General features: G+C 42.3%; 4 protein-coding genes across 7 annotated transcripts in view; 2 read left to right on the top strand and 2 right to left on the bottom strand.

Moving 5' to 3' along the window:
• Positions 1 to 10,511, bottom strand: part of ngef (neuronal guanine nucleotide exchange factor) — an 18,804-nt gene extending 8,293 nt beyond the window's left edge. Inside the window, exons 1-7 of the mRNA XM_030776091.1 lie at positions 9,926 to 10,511; positions 5,801 to 5,912; positions 4,901 to 5,086; positions 4,206 to 4,267; positions 2,718 to 2,968; positions 807 to 967; positions 4 to 156 (exon numbers count right to left, since the gene is read on the bottom strand). Of these exons, the coding sequence (XP_030631951.1) occupies positions 4 to 156; positions 807 to 967; positions 2,718 to 2,968; positions 4,206 to 4,267; positions 4,901 to 5,086; positions 5,801 to 5,912; positions 9,926 to 10,136 (1,136 nt within the window). The 5' untranslated portion in view covers positions 10,137 to 10,511. The remainder of the gene's footprint in view (positions 1 to 3; positions 157 to 806; positions 968 to 2,717; positions 2,969 to 4,205; positions 4,268 to 4,900; positions 5,087 to 5,800; positions 5,913 to 9,925) is intronic.
• A 4,313-nt stretch (positions 10,512 to 14,824) lies between these two features.
• On the top strand, positions 14,825 to 15,865 carry gpr55a (G protein-coupled receptor 55a). The gene has a single exon (XM_030777985.1). It carries the CDS (start codon positions 14,825 to 14,827, stop codon positions 15,863 to 15,865), a length of 1,041 nt encoding a protein of 346 aa, XP_030633845.1.
• A 1,620-nt stretch (positions 15,866 to 17,485) lies between these two features.
• Positions 17,486 to 18,375, top strand: lpar5b (lysophosphatidic acid receptor 5b). Its single transcript, XM_030777984.1, has one exon. It carries the CDS (start codon positions 17,491 to 17,493, stop codon positions 18,373 to 18,375), a length of 885 nt encoding a protein of 294 aa, XP_030633844.1. The 5' UTR covers positions 17,486 to 17,490.
• A 4,308-nt stretch (positions 18,376 to 22,683) lies between these two features.
• itm2ca (integral membrane protein 2Ca) lies at positions 22,684 to 25,793 on the bottom strand. Of its 4 annotated transcripts, XM_030777351.1 has the most exons (7): positions 25,698 to 25,793; positions 25,507 to 25,515; positions 24,528 to 24,665; positions 24,171 to 24,359; positions 23,601 to 23,711; positions 23,319 to 23,469; positions 22,684 to 23,163 (listed from the first exon to the last, which is right to left on the bottom strand). In XM_030777351.1, exons 1-7 carry the CDS (start codon positions 25,791 to 25,793, stop codon positions 23,072 to 23,074), a joined length of 786 nt encoding a protein of 261 aa, XP_030633211.1. In that variant the 3' UTR covers positions 22,684 to 23,071. The 4 variants fall into 4 exon arrangements, with proteins under 4 accessions (XP_030633211.1, XP_030633209.1, XP_030633208.1 ...); XM_030777349.1 differs by lacking the exon at positions 25,507 to 25,515 and having other exon boundaries at positions 24,528 to 24,667; positions 25,694 to 25,793; XM_030777348.1 differs by lacking the exon at positions 25,507 to 25,515 and having other exon boundaries at positions 24,528 to 24,671.
• Between the last annotated feature and the right edge of the window lie 1,426 nt (positions 25,794 to 27,219).

The following is a 27,219-nucleotide window of genomic DNA, read 5'->3' as shown; positions in this document are numbered from 1 at the left end:
TACAGTATCCTACGATAGTTCTTTTCCTGGTACACCTGGTTAATGACGTAGCTGATGAACACATGGAAATATTTGATCGCGTGTTCGTAGACAATGTCACACACGTCTTTGATCAGTATGGATTCCTCAATCCGATGTTCCAAGTCCATCAGGAACCTGCCCAAAGCCATGACATCAGCAGTATGACACAGTGACATCATCATCGTCGTCATCATCATCATCATATGACATCACAACACTCTCTGTCTTATCTCTTTTGTACCAGCAACGATGTATCAGAAGGAAAGCTTGTAGCACAAACTGGATGAGTCAAAGCAAAATGCTAACAGCACTATCTATCTTAATCTGCTCAAATTCATTTTAAATCTTTTTTTTTTTTTTAATTCAACCGTTGTGTTGATGAAAGAACCAGAATGGGTGAGAGGAGCCGACAGGAGTAGGGTTATCTACAGAATCGGAACCGGATTGCTGGCTCTGTTTCATGGTTGGGACTTTCTCAACATTTTTTTCTCAAAAAGAATATCTTCTGAGATTAAGCTGTATGAGTTATTACAAAACTGTCAACACATAACAAAGGGAAAAAGGTTACTTGCAAGTTTGAGCTACGCCAGTTATTGAAAATCTTTTAACACATGACAAAAAGACAAGAACAAACACAATTAACAAACAGGCACGTTAGTGCAGATGCACACAAACGTGCACATGTGCACATGTGCGCACGCACACACACACACACACACACAAACACACATATACTAACAAACAAAGACACACACAAACAAACACACACACACACACACACACACCTCTCGCTTGCCTTCATCACCTCCTCGATGTTAGAGAAGAGGAAGTGCATGTCTGATTGGCTGAGAGTGTTGACTATTAAAGGATTCTTCAGGAAGTGAGTTTCTAGCAGCTCTAGACTCTTGTAATAGGAGGCTTCTGAAGTGACTAACTCAAACATGGCCTAGGGACAAAGAGAGAGAGAGAGGGAGAGAGAGAGAGAGAGAGAGAGAGAGAGAGAAAGAGAGATTTACACAGGGGGGTAAAGTAAAGAATCGTAAGGAGCTGTAAACTGCATTCAAGGAAAGTGACTGTAATCCCATGAAACTGGATGTCATCTCATATTATGAGGAATGTAATGTACACAACTCCCACTGTATGAACATACTCTGGCCAAAGTCGAACTGGAAACCAAGAAATGTGTTTGAATGCAGCTCATTTTATGTTCAAACATATTTGGATATGGCTCAAGTATTTTTTTTAAACATAGCTCTTTTTTTTTTTTTTTTTCAAATTAAATGTTGTTTCTTGTGATTCCAATCCATGTCCATGGCTACATCTTCAAGAACGACATCAATTTCAGCTCCAAATTCAAATTCCAAAGAAATGGAATAAGAATTGACTACCGAACCAATGTTCAACTCATTTCAGAATCAACTCCAGTGCCGGTGATGGTTGGCATTATAACGAAGCTGGTATTCTCACACTCGGATGCTACCAGTGCATATTTTAAGCTTATTATTGAGGTATGTAACAGTGGTACAACCTGTATGTTCTCAGTGGCTTTAACTCCTTTATCTTATTCAGCTGTTAAAAATGTCCCAGATGAAGAAAGAGAGGCAGATTAGACATTAGCACATATTTTCAATTCAATTTGAGTGATGAATTAGCCTGTTTGTCGCCCTGATTTGTTCGGTGTACCTCGCACCCAGGTACGTCGGGCGAAAACGAGTCGCGCGTCGACCACGTGTCATCAAGATTTACAGACTGTTTCCGTGGAAACCCACGCCCGAAACGCATCTAACGTTTGTGAATTACTATTGTATTAAATATCGAATTTCCACTCCCAGATTTTGCAAGCGTCGCACTAAAATCGTAATATTTAGTCTCCGTTTCCATGGCGCTCAGTCTTTAACCGTATGGTCTGGCTTCTTCAGTATGAGGTGTGATTTCCCATCTCACACGGCCTCACCTTAAACAAACAAGTTTTTAAATCATTTGCGGTATGACACATTGACCTCACTGTTCTTTTTCAGGCTGCGAATATAATTGAAGATATGGGTGCACAGCCTCCTCCACCTAAATGTTTGCGTAACTCATTGCTTGTCAATGGCTCAGTAGCAAATCATTTGAAAGCGCTCTTGACGACTGACTCCAAGACAGAGTTAATCTTCTCTCTGTAACTGAGCGAATCGACAACTCTATGGCAGACCGAATCTATGATTCTATGACAGAGTGAATCTGTGACTCCGTGACAGAGTGAATCCGGAGCTGCGTAACGGAGTAAATTTATGACAACGTGAAACTATGACTCCGTGACGGAGTGAATATGTGACTTTACAGCAGAGTTAATGTGTGACTCTGCAACAAACCTCATTTATTAAGAGAGAGTGAATCTATGATTCTGTGACAGAGTGAAACTACAACTCTGACAGAGTGAGTCTGAAACCCCATTACAGAGCGAATCTTTGCTTCCCGTAACAGACTAAACCTGTGAGAGAGTGAATCTACGACACATATGAATATGACTAGAAGTGAATGGATGACTCCGTAACCGCGTGAACCTATGACAGAATGACTCTGTCACTCTATGAGAGAGTCAGTCTATGAATCTACAGACCACGCGAGCGTGTGACAGTCAGTAACCATGTGATTTAGCCACCAGCGGTAAGTGCCATCTCCGCCGTCTGACATTTCTGTTGGTGGACTCTCACCTCTTGCATAATGATCTCTTTCTGTGGGAGGATGTTGAGTAGGCCACTCTCCTGGACCGCCTGCAGGTTCTGCCACAGGCTGAGGGAACGGGTGGTGTTACGCAGCTGCAGCTGCAACGCGGGCAACGCCACCGCCCCGGATCCTCCCGCCGCGCTCGCCACCGCCGAACCCGCCGGGATGCCGTCCCTCTGCCGCCGCTCCTCGATCTCCTGCTGTTCGGAAGTGTCCCGGTACTCCTGATACAGGAACGCTGAGTACACACACACACACACACAGACACACACACACACACACACGCACGCACACGCACACACACACACAAATGCATGAATAAGAGGCAGGGGTAAATCTTGTCTCATATATTTTCTCACATGTTTAATTCAAACATTTGTATGGCATTCTGACTCTTTTCTCACTATTCTTGTGAATGCACAAATTACCTAAAAATGAATCATCCGTGAGAAACCACAATCTCACTTTAACCGCAGTCTTACTTTAACCCACCGTTATCTGTGTAATATCTAAGACTGATAACAGCATTGCAAGAGATAGAGACAGGGAGAGAAAGAGAGAGAGAGAGGGAGCGAGAGAGAATGACTGCACAGGCGTGTACGTGTGTGTGTGTGTGTGTGTGTCTGTGTGTGTATGTGTGCTGTATGTGAGTTTTCTGGCTGTTTGAAAGGTGACTTGGACGAAGTGAAGCCGTTGCATAACATCCTCTACTTTCCATAGAGCAGAAACCTTCAGGTGGGTGTGCAGAGCTTTCACTTATGTAAGATGGAGAGGCAGAATGAGAGAAAGACAGAAAGATCGGGAGGGAGAGAGGGTCGGAGAGAGAGAGAGAGAAATGCGGAAAGCATGAGAAATAAATGTAAAATAAATATCTGGAATGAGAAAAGAGATGGCTGAGAGACAAAAAGATGTGACACGAGAAGAGAGCAGAAAGATAGACAGATGAGTAGGAAGAAGACACGGAGGCTTAGGACAGAAAGCTGAGGAGAGAGAGAGAGAGAGAGAGAGAGAGAGAGAGAGAGAGAGAGAGAGAGAGAGAGAGAGGGGAAGTGGTGGGAGAGAAAGGGTGAACAGTAGGATCTGTTGCGTTGGCGAAGAACAATTTCTCCAGTTCACATTCCAATATGAATTTAAAATAGGCTACCCACTCATTCCACCTGCTTCTACACACACACACACTAGCATGCGTACCTGACCTCACACACACACACACACACACACATATGCACAATTACACTGTGCGTGCGTGAGTGTGTGCGTGAGTGTGCGTGCGTGCGCGCGAGTGTGTGCGTGTGTCATGTGTGTATGTGTTTTTCCACTCACCAACATCCTTCACAATCTTTACACACACACACACACACACACACACACACACATGCACAATTACACTGTGCGTGCGTGAGTGTGTGCGTGAGTGTGCGTGCGTGCGCGCGAGTGTGTGCGTGTGTCATGTGTGTATGTATTTTTCCACTCACCAACATCCTTCACAATCTTTAAAGTGCCAATCCTCTGTGAACTTTCACCGTTCTTCACCGTCCTGCGAAAAACAGAAAGAGGAGGATGGAACAGACACAAACATCACGAGGAAAGAGGGCAGAGAAGAAAAACAGCAACTGATCAGTGGGTGTGACAAAAAAAAAGAGAGCCAGTCATACAGTGTCGTGCGTTATTGTGTCCATGTCCAGAGTCAGTGCTCTGGGTCTATAAGGAAATGTTGGTTCCTAAACCCTCTTCACCACTTTCACCTTGACGCTAATCAGTCACCTTATCAGAGGAATAACAAATATACAGTCAGCACAAAAAAAAAAACCCTCTGCAATGACAAGGAGTCTTAGAGGAGAAAAAAAAGGCTAAAATACAGTTGAAAAAACTGTCAAATAATTTTCTTTTACATTTTTTTTATCCCTCTCTCTCTCTCTCTCTCACACACACACACACACACACACGTACAAGCATCGCAGGCAGACATATACGTTCACTCTTGCCAGACACATCCTTAGAAGCCTTCTCGCAAACAAATTGTCTTTCTTTTGCGATGAATCTGTCTCATACGCACATTTCCCTGTGTTGTCTTCAATCTGACCTTAACGTTCTCTTACTTTCTGATCGCAGAAGCACGCAGACAGACAAACAGACATACAGACAGACAGACAGACAGAAACACACTCACTGCAGCTTGACGTTTTCAGGGTCAGCGTCTCGTAAGGTGCAGCTGGTGGCCGTGCGTTCGCTTAGGTCCTCCATCTCTCCACTGAGTCGACGGTCCGCTGCTGAAGTGCGCGGGGATGAAGCTCCGCCTTGCGCTGGACTCCCGTTGCTTGGCAATGCATTTGCAGCACGAAGAGGAGAGGGTGGACTAAAGAAACAAGTAACAAGCGAGTAAAAAAAGATTAACTCCTACACATACAAAAACAGACGCATACACACACACACGCACGCATACACACATCTACACACAAACACATAGATATACACGCACACACGCATACACACACACACACACACTCCTACACACTGGCATCTGAGGCTCTCTGAGTCAGACTGACACTGAACGTTTAGAATCTGACAGAATAGATGGCCCTGATGTTTTATTCTTTTCATTCTCACTCTGACTGCAGAGAAATGAGAGCATGAAACACATCGGGTGGGTGTGTGGGTGTGTGCGTGTGCGTTTGTGTGTGTGTGTGTGTGTGTGTATGTGTGTATGCTTGTGTGTTCATGCGTGCGCGTGCATGTGTGTGTGTGTATGTGTGTGTGTGTGTGTGTGTGTGTGTATGTGTGTGTGTGTGTGTATGTGTGTGTGTATGTGTGTGTGTGTGTGTGTGTGTGTGTGTGTATGCGTGTGTGTGTGGTGTGTGTGTGTGTGTATGTGTATGTGTATGCATGTGTGTGCGTGTGTGTGTGTGTGTGTGTACGTGTGTGTGTGTGTGTGTGTGTACGTGTGTGTGTGTGTGTGTGTGTGTGTGTGTGTGTGTGTGTATGTATGTGTGTGTGTGTGTGTGTGTGTGTGTGTGTGCGTGTGTGCGCGCACGCGTGTGTGTGTCGTGTGTGTGTGTGTGTGTGTACTAACCCACGCGCTCTGGCATTTCGCGGTGATCTGGTCAACACAGGGACAGTCAATGAGTTTCCATTTCTACTGGATGGAGTGGAGTTATTGGTTTGTTTGGGGGAAGGGGCGGGACCTAAAGAGAGAGACACAGCTTTGTCACTGAGGACCAAGCATATGACATCACAGAGAGCACCCATAACATTGTGTATGCACACACAATCACAAAAACACGCATGCTTCACACTGCACACAAATGCTAAATCACAACACCAGTGTGACTTTTAAGGAAAGTCATTGTATGGATGACTGGTTGATATTTTCAAGTTTATTGGCCATGGAGTATATTGCAGGGTTACTGTGAATACTGTGAATATCAGTGGATAGATAGATAGATAGATAGATAGATAGATAGATAGATAGATAGATAGATAGATAGATAGATAGATAGATAGATAGATAGATAGATAGATAGATAGATAGATAGATAGACAAACAGGCAGACACTGAAGGCTCTAAAATATGTTAAAACACTGGAAGAACCGCACGGTGCTGGCAGGGAACACACTTAAAAAAACAAAGCCAAATGAATTAGGGTTGGCCTACAAAAAACACAGCCATTCTATCCACAGACTGTACTAGTGCATCAAACCCTACATTCCTTCTCTCATTCCCTGTCGCTTACCCACACACACACACACACACACACACACACACACAGAGTCCATTGTGTAGGCTGTCAGACTGTACTAACTGAAACTGTGTGGTCAGAGGAATGTGTGATTGGGGGCCTGGATTGGGACAACCAGGAGTCTGTGTGTGTGTGTGTGTGTGTGTGTGTGTGTGTGCGCGTTGAGTTTATTTAGCTTCTGCTGGACTCGGCTGATATTTGAACTTTGGGTTTTATTAACGCAGTCTTTAGTGTTACAGTCAAACGCAGAATCATTACAAAGCAAAGACGCGTTCAGCCCTGCTTCTGTCGACCTATGCGATACTATTTTCCATAAAAAAAGAACAAATAAATAAATAATCAAAGCAATACTTTCAAAAATATTGCATGACACCGTTCTGTCATTTAGTTCTAACTACTCAGCGAATCACACTGAGAGCCTGAAAACACTTAGTCTCTCAGGGAATGAGCATTGGCAGGTGACTGTAGACTATACTTAGTGTATATACCTGCCTGAGGGACCTTCCTGACCTTATCACTGAAACAGGCCTGTCTGCATTCACGTCATAAGGGTGACCTGCTTTCCTATGACGACTGTGTGCCATCAACGTCATCAGTACGACATATGTCATCTGGACCAAAAGGTCATTCCTTTCTTGAAAAGTATCAGAACAACTTAATGTTTTAAAAAGCTTTTTTGTTGTTGTTGTTGAGAGAGGGCTTTAAAAAAATAAGTTGGGGGACCAGCTGTTGGTCAGTGACACACGACTGTTCATATTACGCTGCCCGTGCCTTCTCAGCGAGCATATCCATAAACATAATCAGAAAATGTCCTCGTGAACTGAAATAAAAGAAATTTCTGATAACTCCTAGGATTTCCAGGTTGCTATACAGGGGAAGTTATTGAGTATGTCTACAGTAGCACTGTGAATTGTGTCAGAATCCATAATTTCACAATCCCCCAACTCCCTTTGAATATTTGATGCAAAGTTCATATATACTGGTGTCTTATAAGAGAAAAATGACCTTGTTTGTCAGACAAGGTTAGTTTATCAGTCTTGTCCACCTCTGCAAGCCGTTACACCCAATACTCCAATATTCCAACTCACTCACCTCCTCTCAATGTGAAGTCACTTTCCAGCCTTGTTTTTTTTACCAACGTGTGTGTGTGTGTGTGTGTGTGTGTGTTCTCATTGTGTAAGACTGCCGCAGTCAGTCAGACTTTGCCCAGTAAAAGTGGAGAGATTACTGTGGAGAATGTGTACACTGCACTTAAATAGACTAATGGGTCCTTACACAATACATACCACGGGAGAGAAAGGCATACACACTCTCTCTCACACACACACACACACACACTGACTGAAGAGCTAGAACACAGTGTTACTGTATGTTTCTGTACAGAACACCTCAAGCTGGTAATACACAGTGACTGACTACAGACAAAGACACACACACACACACACGCACACACCCTCTCTTGAATCATTCACACTCTTTCAAATCTCGGCATATGTCAGGCAAACACAAGTTCCCATAAACGGACCACACAGCCCTTCACACAGGTCCTGAGTCAGCAGTCCTTCAGGGGCCAGGCAAAATCTCCCTCACGCTACTGGTCTGGCCGATACCGGTTTGATTATACTGGGGGGAAAAAAAAAACTCACCGAAGAACACTGTCATTTGGTGTGTTAGAACAGATGACGTGGTTAAATGTTTGAGTAAGGCTAAATATGAGAATAATCCCACAGACAAATGCACTGGATATGAAGAGAGAAGGCCTAAATGAAACATGCCACAGAGGTCAGACTGTTGGTTGGTACGAGTCGACGCTCACATGCTCTCGTTAAACCCTCTCTCTCTCCACAAAACAACAGGTCTGTGAGACATGAGAAAAGAAATACAGAAGGGAAAAAAACAAAACAAAAAAAACCAAAACAAAACCACTAATATAGCGTATGTTACGTTTCCTGTTTATTTTCAGCTATGAGCAACTAGGCAATTTAGAGTAGTGCCAAAGAGGTCAAGAAGATTAGATGAGATGCCGAGATGCACGTGTTTAAGATATTTAGGCGTCATATAGGGCGTATGTGCTGTACTGCCTTCTGTATTCACGTTTTACACATCCATAAATGACATTTAACAGTTACTATCTAAGGAGAGGATTATAGATTTGAGATTAGATATGTTTTGGAAAAAAAGGAAATGTTTTATCATTTAGTCATCGCGTGATCTAAGTTACACCAACGGGACGACCGCCTTGGCGTCTCCTGGAATTTTATGATATTTGCCGCATTTTCGAAGATATGCTTCCTTTGCACGCCCTGTCACGGAGAAATCAACGTTTATAGCCTTGTTTACTGTTTTTCTCCCGGGTAAATAGGACAGAGATCGCCTGATGGCCTGATTATGGATTCTTCTTTCTCTTTTTTTTTTTGTTTTGTGGCAGCAAAGCGGAGCACCGATACCACTGGAATGAGTTGTTTCTGTCGGAAACCCCCCTAATGTAGACATGAAGAACTTTGTCCCACACAAAGTGTGTGTTTGTGCTTGTGTGCTTGTGTGTATGTGTGTGTGTGTGTGTATGTGTGAATAAGAGAAAGAACTCAGATTTAGAGTATAGATAATGGTGTTGACAGCTAACAGATAGAGTAAAGGGTATGTGAAATATCAGTGCAGTTAAAATAGACATCGAGTTCTCAGACACTTTGGATAATTAAACCAGTTCCTCAGGTTCCTTACGCGGTGCTTTTTTACAATAGGGCCAGATCAAACACGTGTCTCTCTCTCTCCAGCAATGCTAACGCAACAAACCCTTAATAATCATTCAGCAAAACCATTAGGCCCAGTATAACAATGACAGCATACCCATAGAGTCCCCATAAAGGAAAATGAAGCCATGAGAAATTACATCCACAGAGAACAGCCACAACTGCTTATATTATAATTTAACTCTTATTACAACAAGTCGCGATTCTTATGAATGTTAATACACATTTTTATACTGTATGATAAATTCAGATAATTAACAGAATGGTAATCCTGTTCATTTCGTAATATCATTTTAAACCTCGCGACATACACATTTGCCAATACACACATACGTACGCAAACACAAACAAACAAACGCTGGGAGTCTCCGGGTTTCATTACAGTGACTCATACAAAGAATAATGTTTTGCAATAACACACACTTCATTCGCCGTATAACTCGAAACGCAACGTCTGCTCAGTCATGTGTGTTGTTTCATAAATGCTGAGAACTACGCAGAGACCTCGACCTGTCAAATCCCAATAACAACAATAATAATAATAATAATAATAATAATAATAATAATAATAATAATAATAATAATACATCCAAAGAGAAAAAGAACAGTCACATTATGAGGAGAGAGAAGCGGAGAAAGCAGAAAAGGAAGAAAGATGATGAGCCACACGGAAAAGATCAAAGGGGTCGTGTAATCACGTAGCCTCACTTGTTGGCGATTCCGACGAAGTCGACGCTAATTTCTTCTTCCTCATGGAACGGTAAAAACGGGAATTCCGCCGGATGGGAAGATTTCCAGTCAAGCGATCTTCGTCGTCTTCGTCATCGTCGTGGCGACCGGGCTGAGGGGCCACCGGAGGTTGTTTCGTGGGGGCCTCCTTTGAACCCCACTTCATTTTGAACAGAGCTGTCATTGCCATGACAACCGGCTCAAACTCCGTGGAAATCTGAGACAGAAAAATCCCATGTTGTCAGGACAGTGTGGAAGGGCTCCATTGCTCAGTTTGCAGGTCCTGCCGTACTGGGAATATCCGTCCAATCCGTCAGTTCGCTGAACGCATCAGTCTGACACACACTCACACACTGACTCACACGGGTTATTCGTCTGTCGGACCCGAGTAATTACTGTACGTGCTCACTCTCACCTTCCCACTCTCTGTCTTTTCTTTTCTTTTCCTTTTTTTTTTCTCTGCCTGGGGGGTGGGGGGGCAGGTGTGTTGTTAGTAACCCTCCATGACGCTGGTTCTGTTCTCTCTCTCTCTTTCACTTTAAATCTGTTCCTTCCCACTTGACTCTCTCTGTCTTTACACACTCATTCAGTGTTCACTCTCTTTCACAGTTCTCTCTAACTCACTCTCCCTCTCTCCCCCACCCTCCGTCGCACAACCTTTCTCCGCCCTCTCTCTCTCTCTCTCTCTCTCCCTCTCTCTCTCTCTCTCTCTCTCTTTCTCTCTCTCTCTCTCACTGTCTAACTGTGTTCTATTCTTTGCGACATTCCTGAACATAGCTTGGCCTTCCCAGATTATGTGTGCATGTGTGTGTGTATGTGAGTGCGTGTGTGCGCATGTGTGCGTGTGTGTGTGTGTGTGTGTGTGTGTGTGTGTGTGTGTGTGTGTGTATGTGCATGTGTGTGTGTGTGTGTGTGTGTGTGTATGTGCATGTGTGTGTAATGGGTACAGTCACTCACCTGAGCCAATGGCAATCATTAAACAATTCCTTCTGATTCTCCCCCTCTCAGAGTACAGATTTCTTCTCTCAGTCAGGAACTCTCTCTTACACACACACACACACACACAAAGCAATATCATTCTATTCAAAGTTGCTCAAGTGTACAACATGCTTATAGTTTGTGTTCCATGTACTTTTGTGTGCAACATGTGTGTGTGTGCGTGTGTGTGTGTCTTACTCTTTCTTCTTTCTCTTTCTGCTGTTCCTTCAGCTCCAGTCACATGAAAGAGTTCAAAGGTCATAGCCGCAGTCTACATGCATCCTCCTTAGAATACTCCCGCTAAGCTGAAAGGACAGAGGTCACTGTACTTACACAACAAGCAGAGAGGGACATTCACACACAACACACACACACACACAGGGCGAGGGGGGGGGGGGGGGGTACAGACAGGTTCCTTGATGGCTGAGTTACCATAGCGATGACTAAAGACAATTATCCCAGCAAATTTCCCTTCTGTGTCAAGGAAAGAGACCAACATCAAATACAGCAAAAATGTAGAGAATTAGAGAGAGAGAGAGTTTCAGAGAGAGAGAGTAATCAGGGTTGGAATGTTTACACAATCCCCAACCGTCCTGTGGTAAACAGCACCGCTTGTGTCTCACACAAAGAAAGGTGGAAAGCAATTAGGTACCTTTTATGACATAATTCATCTTTTGAATAATTACTCTTTTACCCCATCTTTTGACTGTGGTAGAGAATTAGAGATATTTACACACAATACATTTCACTTTTTCAATGGACTCAAAACTGAGTTCAATAAAGCAAAAATTATTGTGTATGTGACTGCACTTATGTATTTTTACTTTCTACAAACTCCTGTCAAAACAGGATGTGTGTGTGTGTGTGCGCGCGCGCGCGTGTATGTGCGCGCGCGCGTGCGTTCGTGAGTGTGTGTTTCCCGATGAGCACAGTTAGAACACGGATAAGTTACTGTGTGGAGACTGCATCTCTTTCTGGAATGTGGAGTCACTATGGGTTCTTTTCACTCGAGAGAATCTTCGGAATGCAAAATCCTGACTGTCGTTACGTAATCTTGCAGGTACTGCGCCGCGACAACGTAACGCTGCAGCGATACTTCTTTCAGAAAACGCAAAATGTTAACTGCGCCATCAAAAATTCAGAGGGAAACCTGATATGAATGCATCAATCACACCTTCCACGATTCACTATCTTCAGTCAGTACAATTCTTCTGCACCTCAACCTCAAAACATAGCCTACTACAATACTTTTGTGACCAATATGTTTTGATATCAGGTCATTTTGTGTAAATTTGAAGCGGGGGACTCAGAGGACATTTGTACAAGTTTAGAACAGGTGATTCAATTAAATAACTCGGTTGCAAAACGGGCCCCTGCTCTCTTCAGATGAATAACACGACGGTCCCCAACAGCAACGCCTGTTCTTTGCTGCCACCTGGCGGTAATAAACAACACTGGTCTTAAAACAGAGTTTAAAGAGTGTGGCAAAGAGTGGGAAGATGTTTTTCTCACCTTCTTTTAACTCTTTTAAACTAAGCTTCTCAGAAATCAGTTGTCAGTGCAAACGCGAAAAAACTAAATTTCAGATTTTGCTTTCGCCATTGAAGCTGTATTTTACGAATTTAATAAAATAAATCAAAATCATATTTTTGATGAAACATGACCAACACATAAATTTGATAAAAACAACACAACAGTGTCTTTTCGGTTCTATTGCGTGTCTAGTTGTTGAAGTGTAACTTTTGGGGACGTATAAGGGGAAAAGTGCTAGTAATTTTAACTCGCCAGTGATCTTGAAAACTGTTAACACAACAAATGAACTAAAACAGCAACAAAGATAGGGCACTTACAGGAAGCAGCTATGTCTGCAACCAAACAGCACAGACGATGACTGTGTCTGGTACCCACAGACTACACACGCGCACATATCTACCGCAATGGGAAATGAAGGGGGGACGTCTGTAGTTATACATTTACATATCTGGATTATTTGAACACGCACAGGGTACATTACACAAACTGTATTCTGTGTGCGTACTGTCGGTGTGTGGGTGACTTTTCTACCTCATCGCTACCTGGAAGTGCTCGTTTGTTGCGCTGATTAAAAAAGATACAGCTGAGTGACAACAGAAATTTAAGTCGTTGCAGATTTGTATTTTTAAATTATTATTATTATTATTATTGTTATTTTGGAACCTTGCGTCGCTTCCGTTAATGGTGAGTAGACTTATGGGATCAGCAGAATAGTACGGTGCTGTTGATACTGAACGATGTGTTTTATATATTTTAAAAATGATGTATTCTATATATTATAAAAATGTGATCTCGTCTAATATGCTTCAGCAGAGGTGACCCGATGGTTAGGCTATCACTGACTATCGCAGTAACTGTATAGATTTGATCAATATCACTAATAATCACATTGCCTGCTTTTATAGATCTATCTCTTCATAGGGAGTTTTTATAAACAACAGAGGTGAAATGACTCTTGTCTGTTCTATTTGTCACTTGTATAGACAGACCATATTTTACATTCGATAAAGCTTGTTAGATCTTACGGTTGGATCTTGTTGAAATGACTGGTAAGGTTATCCTTTGATCGCGTATTTCATTTGTAAATGTACATTGAGAACTCTTAACACGTGCGAGACAAGGAGGACTAATTGGAACCACATCCTTTTTTGGTCGTATAGCTCAAACATAATCGTCAGTAAGAACAATACAACCATCCATTTCTACGAGCTCGAAAGCGAAATTTGAAACAACTTTAAAAAACCTTTTTTTCTGTTCTAAAGAACGGTGGAGCGTCATAGAAAGTAGACGAACAAACGTTATAAGGAAGCGAGAACCACGCTGGAGTTTACTGTTATGTTCAAAGTAGTCTCATTTTCATTTACTGTTATTCACAAGAGTCGTTAGTATCACGTTGTATGAATATGTAAATAGGCTTTGGGCGAAATGTTTTGTTTACAACAATAATAAAACGCCCAGCCCTCATATCCCTGATAGGAGACTGGGATCACTAGAAATGTATTCACTGTGACCGTGAAAAGATAGAACAAAGGTAAAAACTGAAAAGACAGTTCCTCACACTTAAAAATCGAGGGTCTGCAGGTCTAAATAAAGTGAAACTTTATGTACCTCTCAGGATCACGTATTCTCGCCCATTTCTGAGTCATCTTAACTGGTGGTTTACTGCCAACTGGTTTTACTGGTTTACAGTGTAAAAATCAATTAATAAACCTCCAAAAGGAATGTGGAATCATGTCAAGGCAAATATGGTTTTCATCGATACTCAGTCAAAAGCTTAAGAAATTTAGATTCATCGTAGTATTCTGTTATAATCAATATATTTCAGATGGTACATTTTGATTGTCTCATAGATAGTCTCAGAGCTGTTATACTCTTATTGTGGCATAGACAGTCTCAGAGATGGTATATTCTCATTGTCTCATAGGTAGTCTCACAGCTGTTATACTCTTATAGTCTCATAGACCGTCTCCGAGATGGTATATTCTCATTGTCTCATGGATCAATCAACCATTCAGTCATGACCCAGTGTTTTTTATAGTTTTGAAGTCTATGTTGTGGGTGATTTTGTTCAGGAGTAACATCATGTGCTCTGCTGTTATTTTTGTTATTCTGAAAGACTATTGCTGGTACTGTACTACAGTAAGAACAATGATATCCTCATAAAGGCAGTCTTACTCCAGAGCACTGAGCCAGAGACCTCACATCGTAAGCAGCCTAACTGACTTTTCACACTTCTGAAACTGCCACCACTGTGTGGCACTGTGCGGTCTTGTTGGAATGGGTGATGTTTGACTGCGCTTTCTCTCTCTCTCTCTCTCTCTCTCTCTCTCTCTCTCTCTCTCTCTCTCTCTCTCTCCTCACAGGATAATGGCTTGTGACAGCATAGTATGTTTGGTGCAGTGGATAGTCTTCGTACCCACTCTCATCGCAGGTCTACCACTCAACTTAGCTGCCTTGTGGTTACTGTTATTTCGAGTTCGTCGCAGGAGCGAGTCGACAGTTTACCTGCTCAGTCTGGTTCTGAATGACTGCCTACTGCTGTTCTCACTGCCCTTCAAGATGCACGCGTACAATCGGGAGTGGAAGTTGGGCCGTGGTTTCTGTTCTATGCTGGAGAGCCTGGTCTACGTCAACATATATGGCAGCATCTTGCTGACCGTCTGCATCTCCGTCGATCGCTACGTATCCCTGTGTTCTCCTTTTACTGCCAGGCGTCTCCGCTCACCCAGAAAGGCCTGGATCGTTTGTTTCGCTATCTGGTCCATAATATGTGTCGCCAGCTTCCCAGTTTACTCTTTCCACTCCGCAAACAGCACAGATAAGTACTGTTTCCAGAACTTCTCCAATGATACTTGGAATCAAGTGGGGCTTGTGGTCTCCATGCAGGTGGTCTTTTGCAGCAGTGCTCTGGTAATGGTGTTCTGCACGCTGCAGGTGGTGAGGATCCTACACAGGCTGCGGCGACGGAACCCCGAAGACGAAAAGCTACGGAACAACAAGAGTATTAAGATCGTTATGAGCAACCTCTTCGTCTTCCTCGCGTGCTTCATCCCGTACCACGTCGCTGTGCTGATTTACTTCGTAGCAAAGAACGTGGGAGGCTCGGAAATCCACCCTTTACGAGAATTCGTACATATAAGTTCATGTGTGAGCAGCATCAACTGTTTGGCAGATGGAGCTTGTTACTACTTCATACTCAAAGAGAACCTCCAGTCAGCGCTGAGAGAGAGGAGAGCAGTCATCTGTATCAGAGACACACGGACCAAACCACCACAGACAGTGACTCAAAGTACTCTTTTGGATGTGCATGATAATACACAGACTGGCAAACAGACAGATATTTCAGAAAACCACACAGATGCATGTGAACGTCAAACGGAATCAATTTCACATACAGATAAACTCTGACATAGGGCTGCCCCCCCTCCCACCCACACACACACACACACACACACACACACACACACACACACACACGCACACTCACACACCATTACAGACTCACGAAAGCCCGTAGACTGTCACTTCCTCAGACAACAGGAAATCATAGTTCGTGGGTCTCAGAGCGAGAGACTGACATGAAAATAAGTCTTTTGTGTCAGTCAAGCCTATAACCAAGGCACTCTGGACAAATTATGCAAATGAGCTGAGTCAATTGTGAGTGGGTGTTATAGCATTGTCTAACCATGGCTAATTAAAGAACCTCTGAATTAGACCGCAAGCATTTCACAAAGGAACATTTTTACAATCAGCTAGATAACATGAGCAAATGTGGCATTGAAATGCTTGATTGCCCCTAATCAAGAGAAATCTTGCTTTGGGAATATTTATTCAGAAAGCAAAGCAGGATTTCTCTGTTTTTAACATAACTGAGGTAAACATGCTGTCAGGGTGGGTTGGTTCAATTATTGGCAGAACGCACACATAGCAATATATATAGTGTGTGCGTGTGTATGTGTGTGTGTGTACTGAACTACTATTTTAACATATTCAGCACATTTTGTTTGAAGGAGTGGATGGTTTAACTCCCAGACCAGTGTTAGATGACCTGAAGAATGAATAGGATAGTAAAGCTGTATTTAGACACTATGTTTATCATTGCTTAGTCATTAATGTGTGTATTTAATAAAAACGATTTTTAAACGCAAACAGTTTCTCTGCGAACAGTTTCTCCAAATTTTCCTAGGTCAGAAGTTTAAAAGTGGTTGTATGCTAGTAGATAAGCTCTTCTTATGTAAACGCTCCGCTGGTGCTCAGAGTCTCTGCTCCTCCCTTCCTGTCGTGTGGTTTGGGTTTTTTTTTTTTCTCGTAAGCTGGGGCGCCGTTAGAAATCTTGGTCTGTACGAAAGGAAATAATATTGAGCCCCCCCAAACTTAGACCCACTTCCATGAGGTCCCCCTGTCAGTGCTGGGCCCTTGCAATCGTCCTACCCCCACCCCAACCACCCCCCACCCCTTACAGCGGACCTGCTGGCAGGTGACGCAAGTTAACACTGATGTATGAAGTAGGTATCACGCAGGCAACTGATTCTAATCTATATTGCTGATACCACGAAGAACGATACCTGTCTTTGCTCAGCTGTGAATTAACATTCAGTTAACTGAACTAACGAAACAGCACAGGACAATCATTCTCATGGCTTACAATCGTGTTTTTTTTTTCACCCCGACGAAGCGAAATCCGGTGTTGCTTAAAAGGTAAAATCAAAATGTAATTCACTTAGGGTGTTATAAGAGAGGAATTCCTGCTTTGATCAAAGCTAATGGTCTCAACAGTAAATGCAGTTTGAGAACAGCATAACAGGTCTTGTCAGATTTCTTAAATGATAAGATAATTATCATTAATCAGTTGTTTCCATCTACGTTTCCTGATCTGACTTCACACTTGCTTATATTATCAGGAAAAGGAGAAGGGCCATGACGCCTCTGTAGCGTAGGAGGTGACTCTTCAGAGATACAGTTATAGTCATCATCACACTTTCTCGCCCTTCACCCAGTCTTTAAGTCACGACTGAATGATGGCAAACGTTACTATGTCGAACTCTGTGGATTCACCGGACGACAGTGAGTCGAACTTCTATTTTGTTTCAGCGATAGTATATGCTGCAGTGATAATCGTTGGGCTTCCTCTGAACGGCGTGTCTTTGTGGGTGCTGCTTCGTCGGCACGGGCTCAAATCTCCAAGCTCAGTGCTCATGACGAACTTGGCGCTGTCCGACTTGCTGTTGGTGTTATCGCTGCCATTGCGCGTGTACTACTATGCCACAAAAAGCTGGCCTTTTAGTGCGCAACTGTGCGTGTCCGCCTTGATCCTCTTTCGCAATAACATTCGGACTAGTTCTGTTTTTATTACTTTCATCAGCATGGACCGTTTGCTCGCGGTGGTCTTTCCGCTCCGTTCAAGGTCTCTGCGCACCACTACGTGCGCTTGGAGAGCCTGCGTCTTCGTTTGGATCCTAATCATCGCCCTCAGCACCCCCGAATCTCTCGCAATTGCACGGACGCTAAAGGACAATGGAACCACGAACTGTTTAGAAATCAGAGTCCCGGCGTTAATGATCGTTGGCTACATACAGTCTATAACTGTATTTGTCCTGTTCGGACTTAATGTCATATCCACTGTTATGGTGACGAGGGTGCTGATAAAGAAATCAGACGTTGCGACGAAAGCGAACAACAGGTTGAACGTGGTTGTTATTTTCGTCATCAATTTACTGGTGTTTGCCGTCTTCTTTCTACCGTTCTCAGTAGCAATCATGCTTACCACTCTCACATCTGAAGACAGTTTTAGACGTGTGCGCGCGACTATTTGTCTCGCGAGCATTAACTGTTGTCTGGATCCGCTCATTTACTACTTCTCTTTGGACGCGTTTTGGCGTGACAAGGACAAACTAAGCGGAGACACAGTTAACAGTTAGGAGGATCTTCAATAAGGAATGGACGCGACGAACTTCAAAGAGGTTCATAAAACAGAATTCATGCATGGCAGAGAGTGTCATTGTACAGAGAAGATTTCAGGTATGAAGCGAATACACTGTGTGCTTCTGCTGTTGGAAAGTGGTCAAGTTAATGCTTTGGTCGCCAGTGACTTGTGATGAAACAGACAAACTTGAATCTGAATGACCAGTACTAAAGCAACTCATATATACGCTTAACAGGTAATGGAACAGACCTGGCGGTTTTCAGCTTTGCTCGTTTCGGAGTGAATTTTACGATAATACATTTTAAAACTGCTTTATAGAGGAAATCTTAGTAACACTCAACGTGTAATTCCAATGAGGAAAAATAAGTGATGTGGACAAAACGTTTTGTATGTTTCCCATTTTTGTATGTACAGTGTATGTATATGTATGTATGTATGTATGTGTATATATATATATATATATATATATATATATATATATATATATATAAAGAGAGAGAGAGAGAGAGAGAGAGAGAGAGAGAGAGAGGGAGAGAGAAATGAGGTTTAAATACCAAATGTCGTTCATTGCTTTCTTTACTTTTGCTTAAAAGCAGCTGATTAGTATCATACATACAAATGAACTATTTTTCAGTTCTAAAATATGAACAAAACGTCAATGAAATCATTTTAAGTGGATTCTGTTGTACTCTCATTTGTGAGCTCTGTAATTTGATAGACCTACTTGGAAATGTACCTCCTTCTAATGCACAAAAAAACAAACAAACAAACAAACAAGTGAACAAACAAGCCAATTAATAGCTGTAATGAACTTTAAGAAAAAAGTTTACCAAGCTCCAGGCATGAACTATTCTTACACCAAACAGTGAAATCAAAACCGAAATCAGACCGCCAAAGTAAGAATACTTTCATTCTCTGTCCAGACAACATACGGTTCTGTCATACTCACAAAAACTGTTGAACTGTTTGTCTAAGGTCATGCTCAACATCTCATTGAAGAGTTGACCCCATTTCCCAGACCAACTGGGTGAGAAATGAATCACGGTTTGAGTCAAGAACCACCAGTGTACCAGAAACCAAATCAACATGAACCTACCACCATGTCAAATCAAAAATTCATTTCTCTGTCACGAATGCCAGCACACTTCTTAAACCATGTTTACAGTAGTGTTTGGCATTGACAGATGGAAATTTCGCTATACAAATGCATGAGTTTAGATATAATTTTATAGTGATCAAACACGTCTGACGGAACGCAAGTCTAAGGTTATGGTGTTTTTGTGAATCCATAGTCCAGTAGCGTTATGCCTCTTACTGAAAAGATATCCTGTTTTCACTCTCTCTCCATCCATAAAACATGGATAGACAGACAGTATTTGTATTTGTATCTGTATTTGTTGAAGCAGAAAAATGATTTGTATCTGTATTTGTATTCAGATAACAGTGGAAATAGGCATAACAGTCCTGTTTTTTTGATATTGCACCGCTAATTTTAGGATATTAAAGGGTTAATATAGGATAAGTGATCTTCAATAAACTATTATAATAATTATGAACACTTAAATGTAAGATTGGTTTATGGTTCTCAGAAACACTGCGATAAATATATATATATATATATATATATATATATAACCATTATCATCACTGAAAAGAAAATCATTCTAAAACTAATACTGAGTTCCTAACCCACACGCAGACCAATAAACTAACCTCTACACTAATAAATGCCTATGCGAAAATTGTGAACTTCGCCACCACCCGCCCTTAATTGGAGGACGCAACCGTGTGACACGCAGGCTGACTGAGCATGCGCACAGCGTGTCCGTGAACTAGCTAGTAACTACACTGCCAGAGCTAACGTAGGCCGATCTCGTGGAGCATCGTTGGAAGTTATGCTTTGGTACAGGTTTCACAAATAAAGAAATACTTAATCTTATGGCACATCAGCATTAGTATTATTAGCATAAGTATCAGGATTTTGAGAAGATTAGAAACTGTGTCTAATCGAAGAAAGAACCACGCGGAAATTGCCACGAGAATAAAGTCGTAATTTTACAAGAAAAACAGTCATGATATTACAAGAATAAAGTTGTAATTTTAGGCTACGTGTTATTTTAGAGGGGAAATATAAGAAGAGCAACCTGCCGCCTGCGGTTGTACGTAACTATAGGTTTCATGAATAACTAAATACAATACTTAATCTTTTCACACATCAGCACCGTGTTGCGGCAGGCTGTTCTTTTAACCTTCCTCTGATATTACGACTTTATTCTCTCGATATGACGACTTTATTCTCGGATTTTTTTTTCCTTCAGTGTGGCCCTATTCCGTCGTAATGAACACCAGCTATTTGACGTGTTTTTTTCTTCTTCTCGAGAACAAATCATTTTTAAAATATTTGTACGAAATAAATATTCGTAAAAACCCACTATTTGCGCTTTGCCGAATACCGTGTTCGGATTCGGCTCCACCCCTAATAGATAGATAGATAGATAATTTAAAAATTCTCAACCATAAGAATGGCTGCAGCTTTAAACCGAACCTTTTTCACAATTCACATATTTCTACACACATCTGTGTAAGTTATATAAAATTTAGTGATAATTAATGTAAATTATTTCTTTATTTCTTTGTTTTATTTTGTTTTCTTTTCAAAACTGTTTCCAGTGGTTATAAAGAAAAGTTCCTCTTTTTTTGTTTAGCGTTTGTGGCAAGAACCTCAGTTACAAAACCACCTGGGAACACAATTGAGAAAAGTGTTCTTGTGTTGTTTTAACTTAAAACTGTATGCTCCAAGTCAGGTGAGATTAGTCCGGATTAAGTCCACTAAACATCATGTAGGAAAATACACAGAGTCACATGCGGATCTTAAGTTTAAGTTTATTTCCACATCAATTGTTTCAAACAAATAAGCGTACACATTGGTAAAGGGGTTAAGATAAACATCTGACAAGCATTCACAGATGGGTTTTATGACTCTTCACTTTAGTCCAGGGTGAGACCCTGGTCTAAGGCTCCACTAATAGGATTATAAAATACATCAGCTGTGCAGATATTCACGCAAAAACATGCAGAAGGAGAGCAGGTGGTAGGAGAGAGAGAGAGAGAGAGAGAGAGAGAGAGAGAGAGAAAGAGGAAATAAAGACAGAACAAGAAGAGAATAAAGAAGAGAAACTAGCCAAAGAAGAGTGTAACAGAGCACTGATGCTAATCTGGATAGATGACTTCACATGCATGTGTACACACACTCGCGCACACACACACACGCACACACAGGAAAGTAATTCAGGCCAATTCAAAAACTGGCGTTCATTCTTACACACACACAACCACACACACACACACACACGGTTCTTAAGCAACAGAAATGAGGACTTGAATATCACTGTGACACATGTAAATAAATTGCACATTTAGGCTGCTCTCCATAACCTGTTGTGCTTCTGCCTGAAAGGGTCACAAATGATACCTTCCCCCCCCCCCACACACACACACACACTCGCACGCTCACACACACGGACACACAGGCACACACACCTAATGCATGGCTGTTAGATGAAAAGAACATAAATTATTGCAAACAAATAACCAACTAGGTGGAAAGAACATTTCATTTCACAGAACCACAGCAAACACAGCAGGATTTTTTTTTTATATAAAGCCCTATTTGGAAGGGATGACTTTTCAGGACAAACGCCTGTTAAGTAACTGTTTATCACTGAACATCTGCAATGTTCTCACACGAGATAAAAGATCTCCACACAGATGACAGAGCCGTAAGCGTCTGCTCCGTGTACACACTGACATCACACCAAAAAGTTTCAATGCATCTTGTGCACGCTACTTCTCTGGGTTTGAACAATTGAAAAAAAAAAAAAAAAAAACAACAACACGCAGGTGCTCAAAAGTAATGCTATATGGTCACATGTTAGGCTTGAGAACAATAGCAGGCTACATGTCAATAGCGTGTATGTAGGCTACAGCTAGGCTACTGCAGACTATAGTTGACCTAAAGCTGACATAAACATCGCCTCTCTGACAAGTGCTTTAAAGAATCCCCTGGATTTCCTTCTCTGGCGCTTTGTTTTACTGAGTCCACTCAAGCAGGCCAACAGTAATCATCTTGACTTGGGCCCACTGAGACAATAAGCAAAGGCTTCCTCCAGTTCCTCCACACTTAAGAAGATCTATGAGAGGAGAGCAGGAGGTCTCCTTTCCCACAGGAGATGATGCAATATTTACCATCGTGTCGATTCACGTGAGGACTGTTATACCTGGGGTGATTTTAGCAGGGCACTTTATAATAGGGAAGAGGTGCCGTAATTTGTAAACGCGCAGTCCATAAAAAGTCAGTTAAAGTTTCTAACATGTCAGATTATGAAGGGACGAAAATAAATCACAGAGATGCTCTGATAATAATTACGTTACCCCTCCTCTCCATGTAAATCTAATCCCATCCAAATAGGGCTTAAGACAGGTGGAAAACTGAACTGTTAGAGGACGTTAAAATCGAGGAATACGTTACACAAGAGGAGAGATCAAAAGGGACAGAGAGGCATACGAGAGAGAAGGACAATATACAGCACAGGAGAGAAACTGGAAGTTAAAGTGCAACTCTCACAGGGGTGTGGCTACAGAGACCAATGGGGTGTCGTCTCATTGAGAATGGGCTGCAGAAAGGGCGTGGCCTAAGGAGCCTCACAAATCACTGTTTCCACGACGAACGTGTTCTCAAAGTGACGAATATGGTGACAGTTCTGTGCATCGCGCTTAGTGATACCTGAGAGAGAGAGAGAGAGAGAGAGAGAGAGAAAGAGAGAGAGACAGAGAGAAGAAGAGTGTTTCAAGAGCGATAGTTTTTTGATTGAAAATGTGATTCATATGAGAACGTAAGAATACAACAACGGGAAAAATCGAAAGCGGGCGTCCACTCACGGCGTCGCGTGGAACGGCGTCGCAGTCGGTAAGTGTCTTTGCCGTTACACAGACGGTAGATAAACGGTCCAAGCTCGTGCATGTTATGCACACGCCCACTCACTACCATCTCTTCCTGTACTATGTAGGTCTGTGGCAGATAGGTGCCTTTCTACACACACAGAGAGAGAGAGAGAGAGAGAGAGAGAGAGAGAGTGTGTGACAGGAAATCACATCGTAAGATAAGGGAAGCTAGCATTGGAAGCAATCTCGCATGCACACACACACACACACCGCTCTAACCTTGACGTTGATGAGCAGTTCCCAAAGGTTGCGAGGTGGCATGACAATAGTGGTATTGAGTTCAATGACGTAACACTTGTCCAGAGAAATGTCATGGTAAGCCGTCAGACCCTGAAAGCAGACCACATACACACACCCGCAAACACACCCACACACACAGTACCAAAAAAAAAAAAAAAACCTTTCAGAGAAGCTCAAGCTTTGCAAATGTGGTTTTGTTTAGTTTCATGACTTAGGGCTAGTTTTCAGTTAAAAATAAGAATCTGTGATGATCTTCAATGTGTGTAGGTCTGGGGGAAACAAACAAACAAACAAATAAACCAAGCAATGACAAAATTCAAGAAGTGATTATTATTAACAAGTGTGTTATGTGTGTGTCTATGTGCAAATTTGTGTCTGTCAGTGTGTAAGGGTCAGTTTATGAGTGTGAGTTTGGATGGTTTGTGTTAATGACAGATCTGCATTTTTGTTTACATGTACATGTGAGTGTGTACACGTGAGTATGAGAGTTTTTCTGTTCATGCAGGTGCATGTATTGTTGTGTGCGTGTGTGTGTGTGTTAGTTTGTACCCTGTGGAAGTCGTGGATAATATCTGCAGGATCTGTGTTACTGAAGTCTGGAACAGGAACACTAATCTGCTCATAGTTCTCCTTTAAGTAAATGCCAACGCTCTCCTCCAGCTCCTGTGGTCCACGCAGAGGAGCATACACGGAATCCTCATACACCACGCGGCAGTGGAACCGGCTCTGATCCGGAACCTACAACACCACCACATGGAACATCGTCATCAGCAGGACTACTGCTATTTGTTATTGTGTTTGTGTTGTGATGTAGTCCAAGAGAATGTACAGATGCAAGATGCTCAGATCATAGTCACGTGTGTGTGTGTGTGTGTGTGTGTGTGTGTGTGTGTGTGTGTGTATTACCTGAGGTATGATATAGTAGCGATAGATATATATAGAAGCATAGATCAGGGTGCAGGTGAACACAACCAAAGCTGTGGTCAGACAGCAGAGACCACTCAGAGATGAGCGCTTTGGTCCAACAGGAAGGATAAGCTCTTCCTCTACCTAGAGAGAGAGAGAGAGAGAGAGAGGGAGAGAGAGAACATGCCAGTCTGTCAGTTCATCTGGGAGCATACAGTGTTCAGAAATTAGACATGAGTATCACAAGATACTGATCTTGGCAAGTCCCGCGCAGTGAAAGACGTTACGATTTTAGTCAGACTCTGTGGGTTTCCGAGTAAATGAAGCAATGAACATCCAGCGGGCTCGCTGCCAATTTCAGTAACGTGTGAATTACTAGAGGCGCAAAGATGAGCAATAGCTAATGACGCCCCCAGTCTCGCAATCCATCTGCTGCCTGCTTTTCACACATGACCTCGAACGGCACCAGGCAAAACCTTAACAAAAAATGATCTGAGGACACTGTCGAAGCTAACTTAAGCCTTTTCTGCTATTTCCCGACGACACCATCTGTCATTTACTCAGTTTGAAACCGCAAGCGTATACTCTATCCGTGTATGTGTGTGCGTGCATTTGTACGTGTGTGTGAGCTCATTTGTGTCGGTGTGTTGCCGTCCTTCGGAGTGATCCTTTTCTAATTTTGAGGCGGCGCTGACAACAACAATGCCCTCCCATAAACGACCTTCTACTGCGAAGGCCTCAGAGATCAAAAACACGGTTAAATATGCATGTCATTCCGAATCCCTATTGCATTTCAGTAACGGTACAAACTATCTTGTCAACGCCGCACTTTTACTGAGTGATGAAAACATACTAGACAGACATGGAATTTCTTCCAAACTGCAATAATTCACTTAAAAGCCTTCACTTGCGGGGGAGAGAATGGACGCTTTTCATTCAGTGATACCATAAAAAGATCTACTAGGGCAGGTGCAGTTACATCCGCATCCTACTCTGCACAGCAACCCACGAACAATTATATTTTGCGCCTAAAAATAGATCAATAGATGGTATCTGTCATAATTAAGAAACACACCAACAGTCCACCACAGAATCACAAGACAAGTGTTTGTATTCTTGTTGTCTTTTTGTTGGTTAGGTTATGCGTGTATATGCATGGGTGTAACTTACGTGCGGATGAGGGATTATTATTGCAGTCTTATCGCCATTTCCCTCGTCCTTTTCTGGTTTCTGTCCCGCTAGAGGCTGAAAGGATATCTTCACCATGGCGTGTGGATTGGTGCAAACGGGTTTTCAACGCTTTCTAGTCGAGGCCAAAACCGACGAAAACCGACGAAACCCTTAGTGACTGTCTTTCTGTGTTGGCTTTTTTTGCTGAGAATAATTGCTATTTGTTACAATTAACCGGAAGTATGTTACATTTATTTATTTATTTGCCCTTAATCCCTCTTAAAGAGACCGAGCTTTTTCCCACGGTGGAAAAAAAAAAATTATGGGTCCAGCAGTGCGCGCGACCAAAGGATCTGCAAATACGGCGCGTTCACATCAAAGTGGAGGGTGAGGGAGGCGAGGAACGAACATCTCCCGGCGGCACAGTCGATATACTCCAGTTTTTTACAATTAATAGATCTCAGCAGTGGATAAAAATGTGACTGAAGCATTAGAGCTTCTAGACCCTATGTTATATCCCAGACTGTTTAAAAGGCTACATTTTATTTTATTATAACTTAAACTGTCGGGGGTGTAGGTTATGCATTCATTCATCTACGATAATAACAACTTGTTAAAAAAAAAAAAAGCATAGACACGTAAAACATGACGTTAAAACCTGTCGCCGTGTAAATTGAGCAGAGCACGCTCACCCTTCAAATTATTAGAAGGTGAGAAAAGGGCTCCCTGGGCAGGGCTGTTTAACTAATTCTATTACGCATCGTGTTCAGGTCTGAGAATGCTACTCTTTTGTTTACATCCATTTACAAAGAATACACTCTTTGTCCCAGATTTGTACCTCAGAGTAAGACGTTCACAAACAACGCTTGTCACTTGTTTTTGTGAGGACAGAGTGGAACATTGTGCAGCGATCCTCCGTCTTCAGCAACCTCATTTCCTGTGTGATGTCGTGCTTAGATGCAGGGTCAGTTGTGCCTCAAACTGTCGATGCACCTTGCGACTTGGTTTTACTGTTTTCTTTGTTCTCATGCTGAGATTGAGGGTGATCTCACGAGATTTAATTCAGTCTTGAAATTAAAAACGTGTGAGAGCCTTTCCGTGCGGTGTACTGCTCATTGCTGACAAACTGGAAAGTGTGTGATAATTTCTTTCCGCTAAACGTCATTCTAAATGGCAAAGAAACAGTGTAGACCATACACGACCCACACTTTGATCATGGGGGCTTATAGATTCCACTGGAAGGTTAAAAGCCATTAAACAGTCACTCACACACGCAACGACATGTAGTAGATCCCTGATGTATGTATGCGTTCTGTTTACGTTTAGTTTAATGATGAAGGAGCGTCCATATTCATCACGCGCGAACACAGGTAAGCGCACATACCCATACCCATACCATCTACGAACAGTTTTTATTTCTGAATTTATAAAGTAAAATGTATTGTCCCACAAAACACTCCACTATCACCGTTTAAACCATCTGACGTGCATGGTCAGAAGGAGATAGAAAAAGAGAGAAAAA

The sequence above is a fragment of the Chanos chanos genome, chromosome 6 (genome assembly GCF_902362185.1).
Source record: "Chanos chanos chromosome 6, fChaCha1.1, whole genome shotgun sequence".
In the NCBI taxonomy this organism is placed as follows: domain Eukaryota; kingdom Metazoa; phylum Chordata; class Actinopteri; order Gonorynchiformes; family Chanidae; genus Chanos; species Chanos chanos.
The sequence above is the reverse complement of the archived record's forward strand: the minus strand, read 5'-3'. Positions and strand labels throughout refer to the sequence as shown.